This window comes from Cebidichthys violaceus, unplaced genomic scaffold (genome assembly GCF_023349555.1).
Source record: "Cebidichthys violaceus isolate CVI_PGR_0920_01 unplaced genomic scaffold, fCebVio1.0.p SCAF_1, whole genome shotgun sequence".
Classification (NCBI taxonomy): domain Eukaryota; kingdom Metazoa; phylum Chordata; class Actinopteri; order Perciformes; family Stichaeidae; genus Cebidichthys; species Cebidichthys violaceus.
Window position 1 is genome coordinate 23,340,102 of NW_027176262.1, and position 19,517 is coordinate 23,359,618.

Sequence of the window (19,517 nt, forward strand, 5' to 3'; positions counted from 1 at the left end):
AAGGCCTGTGTTAGGCTCACATTAGGGAATAACATACCATGACAATTTGTACATTACAGCTACACTACAACTGACAATAACCTGCTCATAGTGATTCAATGTCAGAATTTCTTCTTTTCAGGTTTTGTAAAAAAACAACAACTTCTTCTCATGTTCTCTTTAATTTTCTCCTCGGAAATTCAGATTCTGTAATCTTATAAGACATCTATATATAGTTAACAATAAAAACCTACACATAAAAGAGGCTGTTTTTTTTTTACTCACTGCTTGTCCATTGAAATAAATTTGTTAGAAAATTTGAACTACTGATGACTGAATAATTTTGCAGGAGGTTTAACAGTTGGGAGAGGTAGAGCGCTCTCTCTCTCTCTCTCTCTCTCTCTCTCTCTCTCTCCTCAAAGTCCTACCAAGATGACACAGACTGTGTGATGAAAACCAGCACATATTTGGTAACAAATAAACAACATATAAATAGCAAAACCTATTACATTGCAAGAGAAACTCAAACTGTCAGCAAGCTATCTCGAGAAAAAAAATAACACCCACTGCAAGAAAGACAAGGCAATTAAAGAGATAAAGCTTATGAGGTCAAAAGGTGGCAGCCATTCAAGTACATGCAACATAAAAACAAAAAAAAACTCCAAAATAAAATCCAACAGCAGAAAATAAAACTTAGAAGTCACAGGAATTTAGGCAAGATAATGTTGCAAATTTCAGCCAATCAAGCCTTCATGGAATCATTTTCATCTACTGCACAATCAGAGAAGATGACTCGGGTTGCCTGATGGTACAGCAATCAATCAATCAATCAATCAATCAATCAATCAATCAATCAATCAATCAATCAATCAATCAATCGAAAAGCTCCTGCTACATATACAGGTCAGCAGTCACAGCCATTGTGGCTTTCATTTCAACCACAGTGGATCCATTAGAGATGCAGTTATTAGCAAAACTGTGTGTGTGTGTGTGTGTGTGTGTGTGTGTGTGTGTGTGTGTGTGTGTGTGTGTGTATGTGTGAGGAAGAGAGGGAGAGTGTGTGTGTATGTTTATGTGCACGAGGGCTGAAATAATAAGTCGTCAAGAAATTTTTGAGTTTACGTAATTTCTCGGGGAAAAATGCTAAATATTCAGGGTTTCCTGCTTCTCAAAATGTGACAATTCGCTGCTTTTCACTGTTTCGTATCATTGTAAACTGAATCTCTTCAGACTGGACAGTTGGTCGGACGACGTAACAGCAGTTATTTGAAGATGTCTTCAATGTCCTGTCACCAAAATGTGACTACTTTTATGACATTTTTCATACTAAACGATTTATCACTTAGTAGTAAAAATAATCTAATTGATAATGAAACTAAAGATTAGTTGCAGCCCTAGTGTGTGTACACACATTTGTATTCGTGCTTGCATGTCTCAGTTGTCAGGTAAAAACCTTGTATCTCCCAAAATGACAACTTACCACAGTGTATTTTTTTTTTCTTCAGTTTATCCAAAAAGAGTCTGAAATATTATTTTTTTTAAACCCATAGAGAGACATGTAATCTTTCAGCATGAAAAAACAGCAACACTGGAGTTACGAGGTTTTCACCCAACAGTGACAGTGTGTGTGCGGGGGGGGGGGGGAGGGGGGGGGGAGGGGGGGGGGAGGGTTGTCCAAGTCCTGCTCAGACGTAACAGACGTACAGGTAAGTCTTTTCTATCCTCCAGTCCGCTGGCACGTCCTCTGGTTTGTGGCCCTTTATGTGCTTCTGCATGGCGGCCAGGCTCGGGCAGAAGTCCTGGCAGATGGTGCACTGGTACGGAGACGCTCCGTTGTGAGTGCGCAGGTGCTTGATCATAGCCGAGTAGTCTCTGGAACGTTGGTGACACAGCTTACACTCGAATGGCTTCTCGCCTGAAAAATTCAACAATACAGCATTAACCTTGTCGACCTGGAGCCAGAGGGAATGCCAGGTGAAACGGGACTCACCTCTATTTCAGTCCACTGTACTTGTTGAGGTGTTGTGTGGCGTTTGTGTCTGTTAGTGCTCTAGGGTTAGACCTATATCGGTTTGCTAATTAGTTATTGGCCAGTCAGAGTCATCCACCGCAAGTACGACAGAGCTTTCGCTCTGACCTCAGCAAGGAATCAGGTAGCAGTTAGTCAAATCTGCAACCTGGAATACAATTTAGACCTGTTGCACATCTTAGTGATGTAAATCAGTGGTTCTTTTACATCATGTAATTATATTTAAAAAGCACTCTGTAGGTTTACACTTACTATCCTGTAAAATAGCTTTAAAAGCTGCAAACCATCAAGATTATCAAAAGTGAATTGTAAGAGTTTACTGTATTTGAATGCCTTTTTTATAATAACGGATATATATATATATATAGATATATATATATATATATCTATATATATATACACACGTGTTCATCATAATGAAGACAAGATAAGCTCCACAAGCAATACTCGTCAGTAAAACAACAAATAAATAATAAATAAAGTGTTTGTTTTGGTCCATTTATGGGATTTTTTTGACAAAAACAGAATACTATACCACTAGCCTTATCGTTTTAAATTGGAAGACATTTAATTGGAAGACCCCCACATTAGTGGAACTAAAATACCCAGAACACCTTGCGATGCTGTATGTTTGAGTGTGTTTGAGTGTCTGAACTCACCCGTATGGACACGGTAGTGCGTTTCTAGCTGGTGTTTGAGGCTGAACCTCTTCCCACAGCCGTTGCACTCGTAAGGCTTCTCTCCTGTGTGGATGCGTTTATGGCCCCTCAGCGTGCCGTCGTCTCTGAAGCAGCTCCCGCAGAATTCGCACTCAAACGGGTGATCGCCTGAAAACACAGTTGTGTCACCACAGCAGCCGCACCACCAACACGGCCCATTATCGCGAGAAGCATTAAAGGCTTTATCCTCGGCACGGCGGGGTGCACATGTGGCCGCGTAGGTCAAATAGTCGCAAAGCCCGTTCTGCACATGCATATCAAGCAGGGGAATGATGTGCTTCCAGACGTTGCTAATGTTATGACATGAGGACACTCCTCTTGGCTGTCTGCTAATAGCTAATAAAAGTCCTCCAGGCATGCACTGCTCTGTTCTCTATACTGTAGTTAATCTATTTCTCTCCGAGGCTGAGGGTTTGACTCATCTTCAATGACCTATGTGCCTCATTATCTCAGTGTCCACAGCAACAGCCAAGTCAGAGGATACATTGCTCTCCTCATTACAGGCCGATTCTCCCCAATCCCCCACCCCACTGTGGAGCAGATGACATTTACAAAATGTTACTTCCAAGCAGAATGCCATACAAACAAGATCCGCTGCCATGGCCAAAACTCCCTTCACTTCTGTCTCTTCACATCAATTATGTATTTCTCCTGTCTAGACATCAAGCCATCCTGACAGCTGGGAGTGTTATTTAAGGTAAAAGAAGAAAGGGGGACATCTTTTCAGTAAATATCTCTCAGTCTCCTGCGGCACTAAGACTCACCCTCGGTAGAACACATAGACAAGTCATTTCCATTTGCTTTTCCTTCAATATTTATTTGGGTTTCCTCTATCATTTTGGGTGAACCACACTAGAACTGACAGCCGTGAATTGCAGAAGCCCAAAGGCTGTCTAAGAACCCAAAATATAAACAGGATGAAATTGCCCAAAATATGCACCGGCCATAACGGTACAGTGCTGTCATCAGAGAGGTGAGTCATCTTATAGAGAAGTGAAAAGGGGGGTGGGAGAGGATGCATGCAAATTGTCGAAAAACCTTAAAGCCAGTAACCTAAGGAAATGAACCCGTACACAAAAATAAATACAGCTGTCTTTGTCTCTTCTTCGTTTGCCACCACGCGCTTATGTTTCAGTACAGGAGATAACACTATAGGCGGCGATGATGCTGCAAATGATCCGTCTCTTACCCGTGTGCGAGCGCAAGTGTCTTTTGAGGGTCGTGTGGCTGGGGAAGGGGCGCTCGCAGTGGCTACAGATGTAGCTGTGCATGCCTGCATGGACCTCCATGTGCTGCTGCAGGGCCTTCTGGGTCTGGAAGCGCTTTGCACACAGCAGACAGAACACCGCCATGTCAGTCCCTGGAGAACGCACAAGACACAGACACACAGTTATTTCAGTACCATACACAGACAGGGCCTTAAGTGGGGAAACTGGGTCACTTCAACTTTGTGTGAGTCCTCAGAGGGAAAAGCTTCTTTCAAAGAGCAAGTGCCTCTACCTAAACTAACTCCCCTAAAAGCCCGGAGGCACTTTCAACTGCAAGTCTTTATACGTTCTATTTTAAACCATGAAAGTCATTGTTTTCTTTAAGAATTTCCCACACAATGCACAGCATGCCAATCACACAATCAATGGCTCCTTCCTGGTGTGTTAGATGTGTAATTATTCTCTTCATTCCCCATCAGGAGTCAGCTCCAGCCTGTGAAGTCCTCTGTCTCTGTGCTCAAAGAGCGGCTGATAGTAGCTCCACCCTAAATGATGCCTACTCTATGCGCTCTGTGCAGAATGTTAAGTAGTGATATCAAGCCATTAAAGGCAGGACTGCAGGAAAAAACACAATCCAGTTTAATCCTGTGTGTGACCTGGCATCTCTTTGGGGCTGCTTTCCTGTTGCACAGAGTGTGGAGAGGAATACAGATAGGGAGTCGCTGGCAGGGTAGCTCAAGTCAAAATGGCTATGTGAAGAAGATCCATTGGCTGTCATACAGTCAACACTTGATGTACGGGCTGTGTACGCCAGCAGTCAAATCCGCTCTGGCGTTCACACCGATGCAAATTCATACATGCGGTAAGACAGAGGGACTGGTTAATCAGCTGCATTGGACGTAATGTGCATGTCCTGGAGAGTGAGGCTTTAATGTGAGATTATGAGGTCCTTATTTCTCTGTCTGCTCAGGTTGCAGATCATTTACAATGCTAGCAGGTCCCATTGCTCCTGACTCAGATTCAATCAGACATCTCCAGCGGAGGATCATTAGTAAACAGAGGACTGTGCCAGCACTTCATTGGAATTCAAGTGGGGTTGCTGTGTCGCATTTAAAATGCAGTCTGATGAGGTCCACTAAATCAAATCATTTGTTACTGTTATTGAAGTGCCTTGAGGCAACTGGCAATTAAATTGGAATTAACGCAGGGAAAGGGATACAGCACACTCATACTAAGAGGGAAGAGTGTCAGACACTTGCTTTAGGTTCAATCAAGTTAACAGGCAAGCCTGTTGAAAGTAGAAAGAAAAGGAAACAAATCAAGCAAATTCACATTTTCAAGGATAAATCAGAAACATTCATTGTGTATTGTTTTCTAATCCACGTGTCACAATGTGCTCAAACAAGGCAAGACTTCACATTTCATGGATGAGTGTAATTTGACGTAGAGGCACAAAGCCTCGTCTTTGAAATTACGGGGCTTCTTCTTAAACCTAGAATTGAAATGTTCGCCCCAAAACGGCACTAATAGAACTGATCATTCGTAATCATTAACAGAAAGAAGAAAAAGAAAAAAAAAAGAGACAGGATGAAAGACATTCCCTGATCCAAACAATCCTGCAGGGAGGCGATCCAGTGGAATGAACTGCACCTGTTCAGAGGCTTTAGCCTGTGGACTTTTGCACAAAGGGCACACAATGAGGTTCAGGCCCTCATTGACCGAGCCCATTAGTCATAGGCTCCTCACGCAACTCCTACAATCCCTGTCTTTATGCTGTCGCCTAATGACCAAAGTCCTTTCTCACCCACGGATCACAATATTTTAGTTGAAGACAAAAGACCCTCCATTCTCAACGCCTCTGCTCCCTCTCCACTCCCCTTATTCGCTGACCATACAGGAAATCCTTTCACCGTCCAACCAGCTTCCCTTTCTGTCTGAGTCATACCTAACTAATGCCAGTTCACTAGACACTGTGCAACAGTGGAGCCTGGATAATGATCCATCCAAAAATGAATAAAGGCATGTAAAAGGCACAGAATGCAGTCTCTGCATGACCCTGAGATGTGGATCCACTTTAACCAGTTTCTCTTGTGATATCCGCTGCAGCCAGCAGGGGGAGTGCTTTCTACTCCAATGTATCCAGGATCCCTGAGCTGCAGGCTGAGCAGAGCAGAGCCCTCAAACAGCTGAACAACACATTAGACACCTTGTAGACACTTCAAAGCTACTTTAATCAAACTCTCTACCCTCTCTTCATTAACGATCACATATTGTAAATGCGTGTTTCAATGCCGCCCGCATACTTTGTTCTGTCTGCTCTGAAGGTTTAACACAGCAGTTTTGTTTGTGGAGGTTAAACCGCTCCTCCTGACACACTCGCAGACTCTCACAGATGTATATCCTGATCCTTCTGTCACCAATAATACCGAAACTTGAGTTAAGAAATATGACAAATATTCTGTCACAAGAATCTCACTCTTGATCTCAGGTTGTCACACGGTGACAACAGCTCAGCAGTCGCTTTCGGTTTGATTCTGCGCAGGCGACGCCGAAAATAAAAATAACAAATAATATCTTGAAGTGTAAACAAAAACCTTTTTCGGAGGCGAGGAAGTGTTTGTGTGCATTAGTGGTGGCATTTCGCCTCGCTGCTCTCTGTTAACTTTTCAAAGAAAAAGGATTTGCAGTTGTAGAGTTTTCCAGTAAGCTTTGGTAATAAGTGCAGAGGAGCTTCTTTATGGGAGAATAAGCCCTAAAGTTGGCTGTCATTGCCCCCTGCTTTCTCACCCTTAACCAGACAATGGGATCGGGATTTGGGTTTTAAGGCACGGGATGACCCCTGACCCTTGGCCCTCAATGGGGTAAATACCATGTAATCAATGGTATTCCTCAAAGGCTGGCGAGTTGACTGAGCATTGTGTTTACTGGGAGGGAGCCTTAACAGTGGGAATAATGATTGCTTTCAAGCAAATCTGCTGAGAGGCAGAAAATATAAACATTTACTTTGTGCATTATATTACTGAGCTGCTTGTCTAATTAGTAATTCAGGACAGTTTGAGGTTGCTTATGCTATTTCAGCATATCTCCACTAAGGCCATGTGTACGCTCATGTGACTTAACACGGTCTGCCTTCATACATCTGCCACTTATTCAGTCCAACCGAGGTGGGAGCCAGCCACGCTCTCACGCTGCCTGAGAAACAAAACCATGTGTCTAGGCAACCAGATAGGATCATGGTCCTTGTTGGGGTGAAGTGTTCAAGCTAATCCCTTCATTCACAAATAAGCGCAGCCTGTTTCTTTTCAAGCGGCAAACAAAAGTTTTCCCACCCTGAGAATCTGGGAGTAAACCCGCTGCAAATTGAACAAGAGATTGTATTCAGTGACGACCGCAGATCTGAATAATTTGTTCTGTGTAAATCTAAACTTCGGTGCGCCGAGCCCACCAATCAATGATTGATTTGTGAACCATTTTTTTTTTTTACATTTACTGAAATAAATGGGAACACAACATTAAATTCGACCTGCATTATTTAAAGAGACGCTTGCGCGGAATTTGATCTATTAAGGGGTATTTGTTTTCTTGTAAATTGTGAATGACAGCCAAGTCAAAGCAAAAGCAAATCTTCTGCTGCCGTCAAAAGGGCAAGGGATTTCACACAGATTTCACAATTTACAAGATTACATCATGGCCGATCGTGTCCTCTAGCTAGAGTATGCAATGTGAAGACACTATTAACTATGTCCTAAGGCCCTGCTCAGTGTACACACAGTGAGCTCACTTTCTCACTGATATCACCCAGGAAAACATACACAGTTATGCAGGCTACATTATGTGCTAGACCTCACATGACACGCTACTGTATGCGTTCATGCAGACAGCTGCCTGCAGTTGTGGCGGCACATACACAAACACTACAGTACCTTAAACAACCCCGGGCGCTCATCAGCAGGCTGCTAATCTACCCGAGTGAGGAACAAACCGACTTAATAATTAATGCAACAAGAGATACGTTCCTCGTGTTTAACCACCATTCCGTGGATCGGCTCATTGAGGTCAGGCGCGGGTTTCATTCGCCTCGATTCCTAGAATGTTTACAATATTTTATCCGTCGACTATATTTCGCCCGATGCGAAAGGACAAGGGCAATCCAGGTCTTTGTGTATCATGACAGCGAGGGCAAATAAACACTGGGGGCGCAATGGTCAAACAGAGCACAGTTCAAATCAGTTTAAGGCTTGTATGAATTACAGCTGGGTGTTAACAGGAGGGTGCAGTACGATGACGGACACACAATCACAAGGGGAGCTAAAGGGTCTGCATTATAAAGCCGGGGCTGTATCTGAATGAGCTACAGGACCGTTTAATTAGGGCTCGGACAGAAGGTAATATTATTCACTTGATGAGGCAGCCTGTTATGTCTGGAAACAGTGGAGCTGCTGTGAGTACACAAAGGCAGCACTCTTATGGCCTTTGCCTTGAAGGCAAAGTGTCAAAGTGGTCGGCCAGCGTGGCTCGAAGCACACTGTGTACAGTCAATTTGTGTGCGTGCTGTAGATAAGCTACAGTCTTGGGTTTTCCAAAATTGAGAACTGGGTGCCCCAGAGCCCTTGACTTGCTCCGATGAAACAAACCCCTTTGTTGTGAGAGCAATTCGGAGACAGATCCATTCTTTTATTTTGGGCACCGACAAGTAGGTCAGAGGAGACGATGACAGTGCTGTGGTGAGGAGTAAATAGCAGCACATGATGTTGTTTTCCTCTCAGTCCCTGGCATCCAACACCAGCAGCAATCCTCCTGCCCTCGGGAAGTCCTCACATGCCCCCGACCCCCTTCCCTTCACACAGTCCACTCCGCCCCCAAATCCTCCACCCCCTCTTTGATCTCTAACTTCAGCAACCCGCGGCTATTCACCTCTGACATATCAAAATAGCTAAAGAGACTTTCACTGTAACCAGCCAGTGTTGCCAAACTGCTTCAGAGTGAGATCTCCCAAAAGTGGATTTATTTCCCTTCCAGAGGAGGTGGACAGCAGTTCTGCAGCTGCCGCGGTCCGACAAGTGTTAATCAGCTAAGAGGAAACTCATGTGGCTCACTGCTTGTGCCGCACGGCAAATTAAAGCCGAGGCGGCACAATTGGCAACGGGCGATCTTGGGCCGTATTCCTCAACACAGCCGATTTAATTACCTGTAACTCAACAATGAGATATAAAGGGTCATGCGTCACAGCAGAGCGAGCTGAGATCACGTCAAAATGAGAGAGTAACGCCCTCCTGTACCCTGCCTCTGGAAGCACTGCCAAGCTGAAACCGAGCTCTGGATGTTTACAACTCGGGGAGGTGAGGGTAGAATCTTCTGGGCATCGTTAACACCCCTCCATGTCCACAGCCATTAAGTATTCATACTGTGTGTGTGTGTGTGTGCCACCTGGAGTTACAGTTACATGCCAATGCTCCTGCGAGGGTTATCACCTTTCTCTGACAGTAGCAGAAAAGGTGTGGATTCAGACACTGTCAGGCATATGTATCGTCTGACAACAATACAACTTATTTTTCACAGTTGGAGAGACAAAACAAGTGTTGCTGAGTCTTTCTCACTTTAAGCTAATGGCTTGTTATTTAAGAGTCCCACTTCACGTCCAGGCATACTTGTTAAGGCTTTGTCGTAATAATGCCAATAAACCTGTAATTAATAAAGCAGTTGGCAATGCTTTGGAACTCGCCATATTTGACTGATCGTGTTATTTGGTATTTATCATTATTGCGTGGGAAGCAATGGGTCAGGAAAGGGTTTTTGTTCTCCCTAAAGGGCTGAAACTCACCATTATTTTCATTATCCAAGAATCTTTTGCTCATTTAGATGTTGGACAATAGTTCAATGTATCCATCAAAGAGCTAGAAATACAAAGCAAGCCATGTTGGCAGGGAATAAAAAACAACCATAAAAATGCTAAAATGTAAGCAGCCAAACCTGGCAAACGGTCTTCATATCTTTTTTTATTGTTCATAACTGATGGTTTTATGTTAGCTTGTGTGGTGAGATTTATCATTATGTTTTATGTATCTTAGGTTAAAATCTGTGTGTTTTATGTTTGACCCGACAGGCCCTTTCGGAAAATACATTTGAAGTTGATAGAGAAAATATTAATGATAATAAAGTGTCACTAGAAGTAATAATAACAAATACTCTTGACTTCAGGTTATAGACTTCATTTTTCTTGTTTTATATATTGCCTTATCTCTTCCTCTCCCCAGAAAGCGATAAGTTGCAGCTTGCTTGCTTCTAATAATACAGAAGTCTGTTTTAAGAATTGATTTAAAAAGATGAAAACGACTTTGGCTCCTCAGGCACTTTGTTCCAAACTGTAAAGGTCCTAAATCACACAAGTCACCTTCCAGGTCTGTGCGGCCACACGGCCAACAAAAACACAACTATTAAGAAAAGATTCATACCTATATTCAACCGCTGATGCCGGTCATTCACTGGGCAGTAAAAGGGTCGTAATACAAACATTTTCTTTATTGATATTATTGATAAACACAAGGTGCTCATCTTGTTGTTGAGTGCGAGTGTAAGGTCAATAATTCCACAGAGGTGAGGACAGCGTGTCTGTGAAACTGTAATACCGGCACTGTAATGACGGCGCTGTTAAAGCCCCGGCTGTGGCAAAGTGGCATGCAGTGGGTTTGGATGCCAAGAGATATTAGTGGGTGATATGTGAGAGGGCCTCCCACCTCCATGTTGATAAATTATGGAGCATCATGACAGGAACAGTTTAACCCAGCTAGCGTGACAAGCAAGTTTAGACCCACGAGTGCAATTCCCGTAGTCACGGCTTGCTCCACGGCTCAATTGCACGCCGTCCAGGTTAGAGCGAGTGTGTGTGTGTGTGTGTGTGTGTGTGTGTGTGTGTGTGTGTGTGTGTACATTACCTGTGTGTGTCTGCCTGTGGGCTTCCAGAGCGTCCTCTGAGGAGAACGTCGCTCCGCACTGATCACACACCAGCGCCTCTGCAGGGGCTGTAGAAAGAATCAAATTCATAATAAGGTTTCTTGATCAGACAGTAAACACAAACGTGTGTTTTGTAATTGCCAGGTCAGTCAGTTAATTTAGCATTTGAAGGGAAGTAAGTGTGTGTGTGTGTGTGTGTGTGTGTGTGTGTGTGTGTGTGTGTGTGTGTGTGTGTGTGTGTGTGTGTGTGTGTTTGGGGGGGGGGGGGGGGGGGGGGGGGGGGCGACAAGATGGGAACAAAGGCGCCCTATTTCAAAAGTCACCAAAGAGCCTCGCTTGTCACACACTTGTGCTTTTCAGGTGTTAACATAAGGAAGCGAATGCGCGGAGTACAATAGAGCGGAGGAAAGCGCCATAAAAAAACACAACTCAGGACAAACAAAGAGCACCAGACAGGGTGCAACGGCCCTTCTTCTTGACACAAAAAAAAAAAAAAGAGCCAAGCTGAAGAGTTTTATTTACCGTGCCCTGTTATCAGTCTCTGAACAGTGAGCAGACTGTCTGCCTGAGAGGCCACAGAAGGACTGGGTGTTCTCTCTACAGCAGACGCTTCCCGCCTGCGGCACATCCCTTTATCAAAAAAAAAACACTTCAGAGTCAACACCCCAAATCCCATCGCATGCACTGTAACTACAGTTCCCAGTTCACCTTTGGAATGCCCTTGTCTTTTCTGATGAAGACATGAAAGAGACAAGTATGCATACTGCTTGGAGAAATGTTCAATCCTTGCTCTGCACTCACCTCACACCTGCACAGACAGACACATAGGACAGATATGCACACAGACACACACACACACACACACACATTCTCTCTCTCTCTCTCTCTCTCTTTCTCTCTCTCTCTCTCTCGCTCTCTCTCTCGCTCTCTCTCTCGCTCTCTCTCTCTCACACACACAGCTGTTTGGATGTGGGTTGGCTCTCACAGAGATGTAAATCGGTTGCAGATCCATACTGGCCCAGGGCTCATTCACTGATCTATTTTCTGCTCAGCTGGCTTTAAATGAAGTTAAAATGACTCATTAAAACACCCACAAGCTTTGGGAACTCTGAGCGCTACAGCCTAAATGTGGTCCTCTTTCAACTCATACGATGCCTCTATACACAGACACTGTGCCACTGTTCCCAGTGCTGCTCGCAAATAACGATAAAAAAAAGCCCCAATCTGTTCATTTATATATAAAAAAAAAAACCACAACAATTTTTGAAAACAAACTGGTTACTGGTTTGGAACGGCGCGTTTTGTTGCACCGTGCGAAAATATAAAACTTGGTGGAAAGTAGTCTTGTATGGGAGTAATACTAGAACAGCGTTGTAGATGCTGATGTTGTGTGACGCTGTCCAGTGTGGTGTGTTGTGTTGTGTGAGATTGTGTGATAAGGGAAGAAGAGAACATAGTGCATTGTCTTGTGCAGTCAAAGGCACGGAGTGTGCTCTCATCCATAAACCATCAAACTGTCTCCAGACGCGGCTGCAATCGTCCTCCATCAAAACACTTTGTCTGGCATACCAAAATAAGAGCCAGCATCGAGCTGAATACCAAATCAGCCCATTAGAGCAGTGGAGCACTCGCTCCTTAGCAACCAGCGGGATCTAAGGCTGCTATACCGAAATACACGGTGACAAAGAAATGAGATCCACATCTCTTTCTTTTTTCTTTTTTTTTTTTTTGTAGTATTATGGGTTGACACGTCGGGATGCGGAGAGTTTATACAAAAATTCAAATTAGGTTAAAGGTGCTGCTGTTGTGGATGTCACTGTGAATTGAAAATCAAAGCGTTGCTGTCGTAGATCTGCTAGTATTGCAAGACAATGTGTGTGTTTGGGGTTATGCGGAGGGTATAAAAGGACAACTCAGGTGAAGTTTAAAGAAGCAGATTCCCTCTCATCTGTCAGCAGTATGTCACGCTGGAGAGGACAGGGACCTCGCCTTGTCTATACACATATTCCGACTGAGGTTTCTGTTTCTGTTTTAGTTTCATTTTTAGTCCCTGATATCCCCCCCCCCTCCTCACCCATCCCCTCTCCTCACCCACCCTCCCACCCCCCCCACCCCCCTCTGCTCCTCTTTCTCTATTTTGGATAAAGTAGCTGGGAGAGCAGTCAGGTCTGATTAAGTCTGCATTTGGGTACAGTGTGTTCCTGGACACACATCTGCGAGCGAGCCATCACACACGCTTCGGAACACTGGCAGAACACCCAGGCCTGCCGGCAGCTGATGATGTCATCACTCAGAAGGGGCAGAGCTGGCGAGCCGCCAGAGTCTCCAAAAAAAAAAAAAAAAAAAACACACAAAAAACCCCAACACAGAAACGATTCAAACGGAGGGAGAGACTAGAGAGCGACGCAGAGGAGAGGGAGGGATAGGTACGTAGACCTAAGCATGGAGAAGAAAGCATGATCCAAGCATTCGGAGCAGCACTAACTGGTAGGAGGAGGAGGAGGAGGAGGAGGGGGGGGGGGGGGGGGGGGGGCTGTAGTATGAACAGGTGCATTTGAAAGGCCGCACTATCAAGAGGCTTCGTGAGCACTGAATACTCTGAGATGAGAGTGTAAGAGTCACTAAGTACCTGTGTGAGACAGCATGTGCATCCTTAGCCGCATGCTGTCCTGGAAGTGTTTGCCACAGTATTCGCAGCCGTGGCCTTTCTCCTCGTTATGCAGCCTCCTGTGGAAAGACAAACACAAATGCGGGCGCGTTAACAGGGTCGAGAACAGAGCGAGTGTGCACTTGTGATAATAAAAGTATCTCGGTTCTGTGCCTCTTTTTTTTTTTCTTTTTTTCTGTAAGGTCTCCCTAACCCAGAAGCATCATTGTCCTCGTAACAAGAGGAGCATGTTTTAATTCCGTCAAGAATCCCTCGCTGAATGCAACATCATTAGTGTAAGAGGCCCTTGGAGTTGTGAATCACAACGCATGAATGCTAAAAGAACACAGACAATAGGATATCTGGCTAATTTCAGAGTGCAGACATACGCGTGCCTCCACCCGCCAGCACTGCAAGACACTGGGCATGCACACAAGAACACGCACACACACATTAAGTACATGCACGCAAACTCACACCCGAGCATAACGCGCGCGCACACACACACACACACACACACACACACACACACATACACTTCTCCTGGAACTGCAATGAAAAGGAGAAAAGACGATGATTCGCTGAAGCTCTGCCGGCAGCGAAACCTATCATATCATATCACACACATCCGAGCATGCAAGGCATCTGTACTGTTATCCTTATATCACCCTGCTAACCGCCTAAACAGACTAAATAGCCTCTGTGGTCAAACTGAATGAGTCTCGAGATATAACCTAGCATGCTTGAAATCAACATCAACGTATTATGGGAAAAGAATATTGTTGGAGCTACGTGCTCAGGAGCACTAACGGGTTTTTACTGTAATTTTAAAGATCGCTGAAGGATGATAATTTCGGCGTTCACGTGATTTATTTTATTTTGGGTACGCTGAGCAGGCTGAGGTGTCATCCGTGTAACCGTGATGTAGATATTTGCTCTTTTCTCTGCGCAGTTGATGATTTAAAGAAGAGGAATACGGAGCATCCCGGTAATGAAGCGGTTCAACAGGCTGACCATGTAACCACACGTTCTCGGTTCAGGACAGCTTTATTGCATTTCGTCTCCCATCTCTCGTCTTATTTCCTGTCTCCACTCCACTATAATAAAAACATAAAAGACCCCAAAATATATATATATATATATATATATAAAACAAATTGTGGTTTATCTCAATCCCTAAAAATTAAGCTAATTATTTTCAAAATACTGTAAACTCAGGCTGTGTTCACACATGCTAAATATTCCTATAACATAAACAATGAACTGAAAAACTGTAATTTTCATTTTGTTATGAAGGCATCACCTTTCAAAAAGAATGCATATTTGTAGTTTTAATTTCGTTATTTTCAGTTCCTTTATTCTACAAGGATCTGTCAATTGTCTGCAGTTGTTCACACTAAAACTGTCCATCGAGAACCTTCTTTAACAACAGAACTACAAAATGTCAATCTGCAGACCAGGTGTGTGCTCAGTGACCTGGTTACAGACCTACAAAAACTTCATTACGTCCTTAAGCAGTGCCACCAATGGAACTCCTTCTACCTGCGGACATCCGGCTGTCTCCATGAGTAAGCAACGCGCATCACTAAATATCCCACAGGACGCTCTGTTTCACCGGGCGCTTTCAACACAACTCTGGAGCGGCACGAGGCTGAAATGTCAGCCACGGGGAAAGGCTCTGATCCTAATCATGAGCTAACTGCGAAATTAGGACTTTCGGCTCACAGATTTCCTTGTTTCTAATGATTAGTGATGAGTCAAACACTGCCAAGCACGCACGATTATAAACATCTGCAATCAAGTTAATGAGAGTTGTCACTGAGACGGTCGGTAACTTTTAGCGTACAGTGACGGAATCTGAACTGACAAGCTTGTGAATGAAGGAGGAATGAAGAAAGAACAACAGAGCAGGTCGTGAAGCAGAAGTTATCCATCATCTAGCTGAAGCGTCCGGTCTGGTCCCTGCTGAGAGGCTCCTCTCTACTGATGCAAAGGAATGCATATCAAATAGCCCGGGAGGCAGCCTGTTGTGCGGGGCACGCTTCTGCACAAATAATCAAACAGAATTTAGGAAATAAAGCTCTGTAAATAACGGCGTTAATGCGACACCAAGGCCTCCTTACATCAAACCCCCGACAAAGAGCCGATTCAAAACTTGCCCGAGATGTCTCACTGTTAAGACATGAGAGCAGGTGTCCCTGAGAATAAATTAACATATTTGCTGTTGCCCCTTCCAACAGCTTTTAACTCTCATAGTATTTTCACATGCTGGAGGGGGGGGGGGGGGGGGGGAGAATCCTGCAGACCAAGATGCAGCTCAATTCAAGGGACACGTGTCCAATGCTTCTCCCAACAGCATAATCAGCTCACATTCATCACGCCGCACAAGCACACATGCACCTGCACGCTCCTTTAAAACCTTTATTACACGCAACAGACGCTTGTCTGTAAAAGACGTTTAGCAGTGAATCGTAGAGGCGTCATGAAAAAATGGCACCGAGACTAAAACTAAGCCCTCTTTCTTTTGGATTTAACAAGTGCCTGCTAGATTTTGGACCCCAAATTTTCATTTTCTTTCATTACTTAAGATGCAGAAATGGATTTAAAATATAGTGCAGCAAGAAATGTGTGTAAAGAAATGTGGCGTCGATGGACGTTTTGAGCACGTTACCTGTGCTGCTCCATGGCCTGCCTGCTGTGCAGCTGAAGCCCACACTCGCCACAACACTGCTGGCCCTGAGCCTGGCCCTCGTGCCTCATCCCTGCCGCAAACTGGCCCAGCCTGCTGAGGAGCTCCCTGTGCAGCAAGCCTTGGTGCAGGAGGCCGCTGTAGGCCCTCGGGTCCAGCGGCACGCCCAGGGACGGGGCCACTGACACAGACACCGGCAGCATCCCCTCCCCTGAGTGGTTGGAGGGCACGGAGTATATGGAGGCCAGATGTTTCTCAGAGATCCCGGGGAAACAGTCGAGGGAGTTCCCCACCACTTGTCCTCCGTCTTCCGGGCCTATGTGCAGCTCCCGAGCGCTGGTGATCACGCTGCCTCTCAGGGGCGTCCCCGGGCCCTCGTCTCTGGGCTGGTCTGACATGCAGCTTCCCTCTCCGGTGCTGGAGGACCTGCCCTCGCAGCCGTTGGCATCGTCCACCTGCATGCTCTCTGATTTTATACTTCTGCCAGGATCCAGGATTGAGGCTTGGGATAACTCTGAACTGCCACGCTGAGGCTGCTGGGAGCTCTCCATGTCTACCTCCGTGTCCAACTTGGGGCTCAGTTCAGGAGCCGTCTTGGGCTCTGAGCCGGGAGAGCTCCCCTCCGTCATGTGGTAGAGCGCCAGGTGGTGTAGAGCAGTGGGACTGATGCGGTTGGGTCCGTCCTGTATGGAATGCTTCTTGGACATCAACATGTGCCTCCAGTGCCTGGCCCTGCTGTGGTCACTGTGGTCTCCGGAGGTGTGAGTCTTCACCGCCACCTCCTCGCTCTCTTCCGCCTGGATGGTCTCCAGCACCTTCAGGCACTGCTCCTCCAGGTACTCGATCTCCAGGATCTCAGCGGCGTACAACAGGTCATCCAGGTCCTCGGCTGTGGCCTGGAGCGAGGCAGTGTAGGCGTACTCCAGGATCTGCTGGAAGGTCTTGGGGGACAGGAAGTCCAGGGCGTAGCGTAAGCTGCTGCGGTGGAACAGGATCTCGAACATTTTGCTGGTGCAGGCCAGGACGGTGCGATGCGCCGGGAACTCCTGGCCGTCCACCGTGATGATGACATCACACAAGGTGCCGGTCAGACGCATCTGATTGGCGCGCTGCAGAAGCGTGCTGGGGTGAGTGGGATTGTGGAGCTGGAGCACACCCATATTTGTCAGACCCGTATCCACTCGGACCTTTGCTGAGCCCACGCATGAGGTGTGGCCGTCCTGCCTTCTTCACTTGCCTTCAGCTAGTCGTAGGTCTGTGGTTCGGGTGGAGGGGAAGGGCAGAGGATCATTAGTGGCTGTCTCACTTTCAATGTGATGCAAAAGACTGCTAATTATACACTTTCATCCGTGATCTATCAATATCAATATTCTTTTGAATAATATTTATAAAAAAAAAAAAAAATACAAAATTAAATATATATATTCTTTGAAATTCAAACCACCACTTGATCTCTTCGGGGGTTTTATTCCACGCGCCCTACATGTTTATGTATTTTAATTAAGCACCAAAAGCAGACAACAGGTCGATAAGCACAAAGCAACAGTTTCCATTGCAGGTGATTAGTCTGAGGTCTCGTTGAGAGCGGTCACGTCGCTGTAATAACGTCTGCATACTGAGAGGTGACGGTTCAATTTATCAAGCGCCTCACACACGCGCGCGCACACACACACACACACACGCGCGCGCGCGCCCGTGTCCTCAACAGGTAGACCCGCTATTAACAAACGCCTCGGAGCTGCTGATTAGTTCATTTAGGCTGCGCACGTTCATGATTAGATGTGTTAAAGGCAATTACGCCGCTCTGTTAAAAAACCCTAAATAAGTTATAAAACTATCAAATTGATGAACGCGTGGTAATGGAGCTCGATCCTCACGCAGGTACGTGTACGTTCAGCACATTTAAAGAGCTAAGTGAGTGTCTGAGCGGGTTAAGACTCTGTATGATGATTGTTGTCGGACCACTGAGCAAGCACCTCGAGCGATGCTGACAGGCTGCATCCTCAACTAACCGCAACATCAGAGCGCATCAGGTGCAGACGCACAAATCCACCTTTATTATTCAAACACAGTGCGACAAATTAACCCTCTCCACGCGCTTATTTACTGTCAGCGTCGGTGTTTGAGGGAACGCGAGCTGTCCGGGAAATAAAAGACCCTAGTTTATCCACACAAAAAAAACAGTCCAAATGTGATGTGTCGACCAGTCTGCGATACCGGCTGAGCAGAATCAAGTTTGTAAAAACGCTAAATCGGGCTGCGGTCAAACTTGGGAGTCAATTTCCACATGTCTGCTGTAAAACGATATTAGAACCACCCGCTCCAAAAACTGACATTATTTCATATATTCATTGTTAAAATAAGTCCGAGATTGGAAAGTAGTTCATCGGAGCGGAGTCGCGTAGGATGATTATGCTGATTATTATCAGCATAATAAAATAAAAGTGTCCCGGTCGTCCTTACCTCTGTCTCCTAACGTCCTCCGCTGATTACCCGGGCAACATCATGGTTACACATTTCACAGTACCCGCTCCAAACTCAGTCCTGCTCCAAGTAAGCAAATCATCAGCCAGCCACGACAGTGAAACCAGCGGGGGGGGAAACCTACACTTCCGAGTGCAGCCTTCAAAATAAAACGCGTCTGAAGACCCACGTGTTGACATGGTTCCGTTATAATATGCAGTGTTTTTGTTGAGAATAGCAAGAAAGCACCGTGAGATCAAACTGATGAGATGCCCAGCTGATTCAATAAGTATGTTGCAGCCAAACGGAAGAATTTATTTAAAGAATTTGGTTTGTGGGAATTTGATTTTGACTATCAAAATAAAGTGAAGATGTAGAGTCAAATGGTATTAATCCACAATAGTATTGTGAAAGTATAATGTTATGTACAGCAGCTTTAATTGCTTCTAATGTTGGAATAACAGACAGATATTCAGTGTAATTTGGAGGTTTTGTCTTTAATCCGTGGTAGAATAACACTGGAAGCTTTGCTGGCAAACAAACAGTGTAGAATATGGGAGCTGTTAGTTGTTAACATTATTTGAAATTTCCCATCTTTTAGGTAAGAATAAATAATACAAAATGAAAAAAAAAATATGGTAAAAGATGCATTGTGTCCATTATGTAGAACAAGGCGGAGGTTGTCTGCCTCAACACACACACGCTTGTCAAATCTTTAACTCAGACCTTATCCTTCATATGGTGCATTGCTTACCTTCATTTGTAACACTAGGATGAATAAGGGAAGTCCTGTTTCACTAATAGCCTACATGTCTTCTGTTAGGACGGTCAC

The 19,517-nt window shown here is 45.1% G+C and overlaps 1 protein-coding gene across 2 annotated transcripts; it reads right to left on the reverse strand.

Moving 5' to 3' along the window:
• Window positions 1–1,647: 1,647 nt before the first annotated feature.
• On the reverse strand, window positions 1,648–18,791 carry LOC137876424 (zinc finger and BTB domain-containing protein 16-A-like). Of its 2 annotated transcripts, XM_068715979.1 has the most exons (8): window positions 18,686–18,791; window positions 16,205–17,477; window positions 13,516–13,613; window positions 11,409–11,516; window positions 10,868–10,954; window positions 3,917–4,087; window positions 2,668–2,835; window positions 1,648–1,894 (listed from the first exon to the last, which is right to left on the reverse strand). In XM_068715979.1, exons 2-8 carry the CDS (start codon window positions 17,380–17,382, stop codon window positions 1,665–1,667), a joined length of 2,040 nt encoding a protein of 679 aa, XP_068572080.1. In that variant the 5' UTR covers window positions 17,383–17,477; window positions 18,686–18,791; the 3' UTR covers window positions 1,648–1,664. The 2 variants fall into 2 exon arrangements, with proteins under 2 accessions (XP_068572080.1, XP_068572090.1); XM_068715989.1 differs by lacking the exon at window positions 11,409–11,516.
• Window positions 18,792–19,517: the final 726 nt, after the last annotated feature.